Source organism: Nothobranchius furzeri, chromosome 9 (assembly GCF_043380555.1).
Source record: "Nothobranchius furzeri strain GRZ-AD chromosome 9, NfurGRZ-RIMD1, whole genome shotgun sequence".
Taxonomy (NCBI): Eukaryota; Metazoa; Chordata; class Actinopteri; order Cyprinodontiformes; family Nothobranchiidae; genus Nothobranchius; species Nothobranchius furzeri.
The window spans coordinates 23,746,637-23,754,332 of record NC_091749.1 but is presented as its reverse complement, the minus strand read 5'-3'; the positions used below and the strand labels follow the sequence as shown (position 1 = coordinate 23,754,332).

Sequence of the window (7,696 nt, the reverse complement as noted above, 5' to 3'; positions counted from 1 at the left end):
GATAAGGAAGCTAATAACCTTATAAATAAAAGCTGCTGACAGCAGGACCCAACAGATGACTGACAGTTATAATTATGTTGTGTACAATGTGAGAACTGATGACCGACACGTCCCCTCCACGGGCCTGGTACCAGACACCAGCTGCTACTTTCACCCTTTTCTTGTGTTATTTTCACTTCAGGATCAATCAAACAATCATTTTTCACCCGTCCTGCTCTGGAGTGATGCTGGATGTGAATCAGATCCGATTCTGCTCTATTGTGTCTCGAAAAACAAAGAATTCCTGTACTGAAAGGAACAGGTTTTATTGAGGGACGAGATATGTAATAACAGAAGAAAACATGGAGGCAGACTTCCTGCTACAGTGGACAGAGTCACAGGCTGAGGAAGAAGCGGTCGACCTTCATCTTGTAGTTTGGTTTCAGGTACTGCTGCAGTTCACTTCTCTTCACCCAAACCAAAGGCATGCTGGGAGCTTCTGCTGGACTTCTGTCCTCCAGGAGAGCTTTGAAGAAGAACACTTTTGTTCCCACCGAGCTCTCGGTCCGACTGGCGTTGGGCAGCTTGTACTTGTAGACACCACAGGGAGCGTTGCTGAGGAAAGTTGCCTTGAAACCAGCTGCTGCAGGAGAGGAAACAGGCTGAGTTCAATCAGGTGGAGACAAAAGGTGAGCCAGCAGCGCTCGTCACCCTCTACTGGGTCACCGGCCCGCTAAAGCCTTCCAGCGCCGCCCGCCTTTTACAGTAGCGTGAGTAAATGTAATTCGTTACTTTCCACCTCTGGTAACCTGAGACTTATTTAGACTAGGGATGTAAGAAAATACTGGAATGACAATATATCGTGATACTTTTTCCTGCAATATTATATCAGTATTCAAAGGCGTGTATTGAATTTTAGGAAGAATTTACCAGAGGTGGAAAGTAACGAATTACATTTACTCACGTTACTGTAACTGAGTAGCTTCTTTGTGTATTTATACTTTTTAAGTCGTCTTTAAAAGCTGTGCGTTTACTTTTAAATGAGTACGTTTTTAAAGAAGAATTGTAATTCGCTACATTTTAAATCATATCCGTTACTGAGTAAAAATAAATTGTAGGCTTAATAAATTAAAAATATTACGTGTAGCAGCGTCGGAACGGAAAGAGACACCTGCATGAGCGCCGCGTCTAAACCATGGGGCGTTACACTTTTGCTCAAAAAGTCCCTGTGATCCACTCGCTGTTCACCTCCTCTCCTGTGGGTTGGAACCTTTGCGCGCCGGTGTGACGTCATCAGAATTCTGCTCGGTTGTAGCTGGACGGTTCCGTGTTTGAATTGAGTTTCCCTACCGCTCCGCACGGCAGCGGCAAAATAACGTTTAGCGCTCCTACAAGCGGATTCTCAGCGCTCTGCTCATAAAACAGAAGACCTGCAGGCCTCTGTGAGTTAAAACATCCTGATACTGTTCAGGTGTAAACATTGTGCTCCATCCCTGTGTTTGAACTCAGAAGATGCTTCTTGATGCCACAGATATGTGATGATTTAGCTTGTTTCTTTATTTTACTCCAGAATAAGAGATTACATTATTACAAAAGCAGTTCAGTGTAGTTCAATTAGTCATTCAAATAATTCTAACATGCTTGCATGAGACAGTGTGGTTTCATCAAATCCATGCATCCTATAACTTGGCTGAAGTAATGGCTCAGGAAAATAACATATTTCATAAATAATGATGTCTCTGCAGTGTTTACGATAATGTTTTATCTTATCTTTGGTCTGGGAGGTGTAACGTATCATGATACAAGCCTTTTAAAACATGTTAAAGTGTTACAAGAGGAGATAAATGCATGAATTTAAAGTTCATGTTTGGAGACCAACCTTCACAGTTTGGAGGCTCACGCTGGTGAGGAGACACCATTAGTTCTAGTAACACCTGGGCTCCCAAGGCCTGTTCTGACAGGATGGACATTACGGGACCCTTAAGGATTCCAGTTGGATGATTGGAGGATTATTTAGGAGGATGGGAATGAACAAACTGATTTCAGTGGTGAAGGGTTAAATGAGTGAGTGAACCCACTACCAAGGATGAACTCTGCTAGCTTTAAAAATCAGCTGCTCTAAATAAGCATGAAGGTCAGAGAGGAGCTCTAGGATGGACATGGATAAAGGAACTGACGTAAAGTAGGGCAGGGCCATCGTTAGCAGCTGTCATACGGTCCATCTGAAATGTTTGACTTTCATTTAGCTTGTTATGTGACAGGTTAGAGCACAGTCACTCTCATGTTAGAGTTTTGTCATGAAAACATTGAGATACCTCACATACTGATGGCATCTAAAAATTAACTTTTTTATTTTCAAAATAAAGAATAATTTTAATCACAGTTGAAACGTACAATCCTAGAAAAATCTCGTCCAATCAATGTGAACGTCCTGTTCTCACTAATTGGATAGAAATCCTTCCATCAAACTGTGTGTGTGTGTGTGCGTGCGTGCGTGTGTGCGTGTGTGTGTGTGTGTGTGTGTGTGTGTGTGTGTGTGTGTGTGTGTGTGTGTGCACTGATTTAGCCATCTTTACGCTGACAAAAATGTAACTAAGTAACTTTTACTTTGAGTACATTTAATTTACGATACTTTTTACTTGTACTTGAGTAAAAAATTATCAAAGTATTGGTACTCGTACTTAAGTAGGAAATGTTAGTACTCTTTCCACCTCTGGAATTTACATGAAAATATTTGTGTATTTTCTTTTCTTTTGGTGCAATTCAAACGCCGACCGCTAGTTGGCAGCAGTGCGCTGTGGGTTTCGTTTCCACCACAGAAATGTAAAGGTTGGTTTATGCTTGACGCATCCGCGAGGTCCGCACGGCTCCGCGCGGAAAAGTTGCGTCATTTTAACAACCACGCCCCTCCACCGCGCCTCCACACGGCCCAGAATTTCCGCAACGCGCACCTCAGCTTGGTTTATGCTTGACGCATTTACTTTCCGCTTGGTGATGCGGCTCGCGGATGGAACGCGCTTCACAACTCGCAGCGATTATGGTTCATGAGGCTTGTCTCTGCGATGAGCCAATATTCTCCCAAACTGTAGGGGGCAGCGTGGAGCTCTACGGCATGCACCCAATGCTACACCATAGTAGAAGTAGAAATTCCTGTTTACAACATGGCATTTCAGCATTTTTAACAGCGTTCTCGTCTTTCCCGACAGTGCGAGCTATTTCTCTCCAAGAATTATTAACAACATGTTGATCACGGCGATCTTTGAGAGCTGAATCATAAAAATGTCTGTATTTACGAACCTCTGCCATACTAGTTCTTGCCGGTCCGCCATGGTTTTCCGCGTCCGTCCGTCCGCATGGTTAGAAATTTTCCGAGGTGCACGTTGCGGAAATTCTGGGCCGTGCGGAGGCGCGTGGTTGTTAAAATGACGCAAAATGACGCAACTTTTCTGCGCGGAGCCGTGCGGACCTCGCGGATTCGTCAAGCATAAACCAACCACGCGGGCGGACGGACGGACGCGGAAAAACATGGCGGACCGGCAAGAACTAGTATGGTAGAGGTTCGTAAATACAGACATTTGTATGATTCAGCTCTCAGAGATCACCGGGATCAACATGTTGTTAATAATTCTTGGAGAGAAATAGCTCGCACTGTCGGAAAAGACGAGAACGCTGTTAAAAATGCTGAAATGCCATGTTGTAAACAGTAATTTCTACTTCTACTATGGTGTAGTGTTGGGTGCATGCCGTAGAGCTCCATGCTGCCCCCTACAGTTTGGGAGAATATTGGCTCACAGCAGAGACAAGCCTCATGAACCATAAACGCTGCGAGTTGTGAAGCGCGTTCCATCCGCGAGCCGCATCACCGTGCGGAAAGTGAATGCGTCAAGCATAAACCAAGCTTAAATCCCTCTATTATGGTTCAGAGACCTCATGTTAAACATGTTACGTATCAGTTTGGACTGTTTATTGAATTTTCCTACAATAAATTCAGTCTAAAAAATCACTAATATCTTCTGGCTGAATGTATCGCAATACATCGTATCGTCTCCCCTGTACGGTATCGCCAGAATGTCACCAATACACACCCCTACTATAGACTCAGGAGGAGGAACATCAGCCTCTTACACCGACACATGTGGTTTATTTATAATAAAATATCATATATGTTTTATATATGATTATTATTATATTGTGATTTACGTCCAAACCCAGCACTCTCCTGGATTTTTAACAGATTTTTAAATCTGAAAAACACATTTCTTCACTATAAAAACATATGTTGGCTTTTTAAAAAAATGTCATAATTTCCATAAGATGTTGTTTTTATGTTCAGAGGAGAAGTCAGGCAGCCTTTAAAGTCTGACATCAGAACTTCAAAAGTTCTGTGGAACTTAGATGAGTTTTTCGAGGAGCCGTAGCTGCAGCACCGAGCCGAGAGGTGATTAACCATTACAGAACGGCGCGCCTCAGTTAGATTAAAAAAGACTTAACTGCTTAAAGAAGGAGGCAAAAAAAGAAAAGGGGTTTGATAAATGCAGCTTTGTGTGGTTCTTAAGAGGCCGTGTTACCTGTGACGGTGGTGAGGGCTCTCTCAGCCGTCTGTCGCAGCGTTTCTCCGGCCTGCCACGGAGCCTGCGGCAGCAGCCACAGCTTCTCGTCGCCCACCTGCTGCTTGGTCAGAAGTAGCAGAGGCTCGGCCAGGCAACGCTCCACCGAGGTTAAGTCCTTATCGACGTCAGCTAGACAGGATGGAATAAGGCAGACGCGTGAAAAAACTGCCCGCTGAGCCTGTGTGAGCTAATTTTACACCAACTTTCCAAATGTCACAGGCAGGAGAATGCTAATGGAAGTTCTGGAGCAGATAGATTTTCTGAATGTCAGAGAAAAGAAAAAAGTCTTTTACGTCCCTGATAATTTAAATTAAACCCAGCTCTCAGAAACATCCACACACAACCCGATCTTCTCTGCTTTACTGTGTGAATCTGTAGCGTGTGCAGATCCTGTAAAACGGCGTGGCCCAGGTGAGGCACAACTTTGTGCATGGGTGGCACCAAAGGTTATGCTATTTATTTGTTTTTTACCCCCCCCCCCCCCAAGCCTTTTGTGGACAACAAAAATCCTATTTAAAGGTAAATTAGTTTGTTGGCACCTGGGGTGGCCAGTCAGATTCCAAGGGTGGCATGTGCTACCCCAGGCCACTCCCTAGACACGCCCCTGGTGTGAATAACACACGTGTGGATTATATCGGGTACATTTGTAACACAGGATGATTAAAACTCCCCCACACTGACCTCTGACCCTCGGTGCTGGCTGGAAACTCCGTAACTTCTGTTCCCAGTTGTCTTCTAGGTCCTGAGCCAACACGATATCCTGGTCGTCACGGCCGCCCTCCTCATCCGAGTCGTAGTCAGCAGCCTGCTTACGTCTCATCCTCTCTGCGTCCTCCAGCAGCTGCAGCTCGTGGTCCGACAGCAGACTTTTCTCCAGCTCCACCTGAAACCAGCACGCGTCTGTCTCAGGCTTCAGAGTCTAGAACTAAACATGGCAGAGCAGCACGACTCTCGACTAGAGAGAACCATGATGACATCCGACAGAGATGTTAAGCTATGTGGTAATTATCTAATTTACAATTTGAAAGTTTAAAGTTCAAGTTTTTGTGGTTTCTACTCTCCTTCTTTGTATAACCTTAAAGGTCAGAGATTTTTGTACCTGGAGTTGTGAAAAATAAATGAAAACAAGAATATGCAACTATTTAAATCTGTCTAACTACTGAAAATACAGTAAAAGTGCCAAATTCACAGCCTAGAGGTCAGATTAAAAGGTTTCACATTGGTAACTGGCCTATAAAATTATATGTATATGGATTACAAATGTTTATTTAATGCATCAAAGAAGACAGAAACAAGGCTTTTGGCTACTTCCACAGCAGTCCACAGAGGAACTCAAAGAACTTCCTTCAATCCTTCACATTAAGAGTCTCAAACGTTCACATGTAGCAGAAAACATCTAAAGATTATAATAAATTATTTATTATTATTATAAATATTGCTCTCTGGAAAAACTAACTATTTTATAAGCTTTGGGTGTGCTGAAGTACGTATGTACTAATGAACTTCTTATTGTGAAGGGCTAGGGGAAGTTCTTCTTGGTTAAAAGGTGGAAGTAGGCAAAAGACCTCCATTTGTATAGTTTACTACCAGAACTTTAGGAAGACAACAGCACCCACTTCCTTGGGAAAGAGCGAGCTTTAGATCTTTTTCCTAAAATAATTTAGACCTTTATCTTTTTGTTTAAAGGAAATAGTGAGATTTTCTTTCTCCACATTTTGCCTTTTCTTTGTGTTATGATGTTTTTAGCGTTTGTCTTGGCATAGAAACTTTTTCTAGCATTTTAAATTTAATCTCAGTGCAGCCTCTTATTTAAAGGTGCAGTATGTAAGAATATAGGGAGAACTTTACTGTGAGAAAATCCCAAAAGAGTCTGATGTTTCAGTCATTTTGGAAGGAAGGTTATACTGGAACATGTTTCATATCCAGCTGGTTGCTGGATTGCCAGTTTTCCTCCTTTCAAAACAAAGGAAGGGGGGACGTAACTATTGTTTACCATCAGTGATTGCGGGGGTGTCATGTCTCCTGCGAGCTAATACTACAGTGCCGACCATTTTAATTTGACAAAGGCCGGCAGAAAGCTCCAGAGTTGTTTAAAGTGGTTGCAGTAACCACATTTTACCACAGGATGTCATTTCTACTTCATTTCTACAAAATGCACCTTTAAGTTACAATGTATCTAACGAGATGAAAATGAATAAACAATCTTAGCTTTAAAGAGAGGTTGAGGTTGTTACACTTTCATAGAGTTTTTTCGTTTATTTTAGTTGTTATGAATGTCAGAACATCATTAATGTTTTTATGTTCTGTGGAGACTCCTCCTGTTGCATTGTTAACTTTGTTGATTTTGAGACATGATTGAGAGAATTCACTAGAAAATGTTTAAATAACCAATAATTAAACTGACGATAGAAAAAGGCTAAATTAATCATAACCATTACTATTGTGTCTGGAATGAAAATTGACCATTTATTAACTATTATATAAAATGTTATTATGTAAAACGGTTGCGTTAGTGATGTCACAGATGTGAGGGGTTTTGTCTCAGAACGCACCTGCTGCATCAGGTTTTTGAATCGCTGCTCCAACGGGTTGCAGTCCGCTGAAATGACCGGAAGCCTCTGAAGACACACCGCTGCCATCAAAGTCCAAGGAGAACCCACTCTCCACGTAACATCTTTCGGCTGAGGAGTCGCCCTACTTACAGAAGTGATGGAAAAGTGGCGACACCCTTCACTGCTGACAGCTGTTCTGTTAAAATGACACAAAAGCTGCACGAAGGATCGACTCATCTTCTTTCTACCGGGCGCAGCCATCTTTTTGTGTTACATTCAATGTTTACCGAAAAAATCAAGATGGTAGCTGTTACTCGTTACGGGAGCGATTTGTAACTTTTCTTTCGCTATAAAAATGCCAAAAATATTGCTCTAGTGTTTGATAAAAATGTTTTTATTTGAGTAATTTGCAAAAGGTACACTTATTGGGACTTTAAACCATAAAGTGGGGATTTACAGATAGATACTAAAAATTTCGAGGTTTTTTTTTTTGTTTTTGAAGGCAACACCCTTTCTACCCACAAGTCTTTGCGGCAAACGAATGGTCTATTCTTT

The 7,696-nt window shown here is 42.3% G+C and overlaps 1 protein-coding gene across 2 annotated transcripts; it reads right to left on the bottom strand.

Annotated features, from left to right (window-relative positions):
- Positions 1-286: 286 nt before the first annotated feature.
- Positions 287-7,460, bottom strand: mrpl46 (mitochondrial ribosomal protein L46). 2 transcript variants are annotated; one of them, XM_015974244.3, is made up of 4 exons: positions 7,142-7,460; positions 5,271-5,472; positions 4,548-4,718; positions 287-622 (listed from the first exon to the last, which is right to left on the bottom strand). In XM_015974244.3, exons 1-4 carry the CDS (start codon positions 7,400-7,402, stop codon positions 375-377), a joined length of 882 nt encoding a protein of 293 aa, XP_015829730.3. In that variant the 5' UTR covers positions 7,403-7,460; the 3' UTR covers positions 287-374. The 2 variants fall into 2 exon arrangements, with proteins under 2 accessions (XP_015829730.3, XP_015829731.3); XM_015974245.3 differs by having other exon boundaries at positions 287-619.
- Positions 7,461-7,696: the final 236 nt, after the last annotated feature.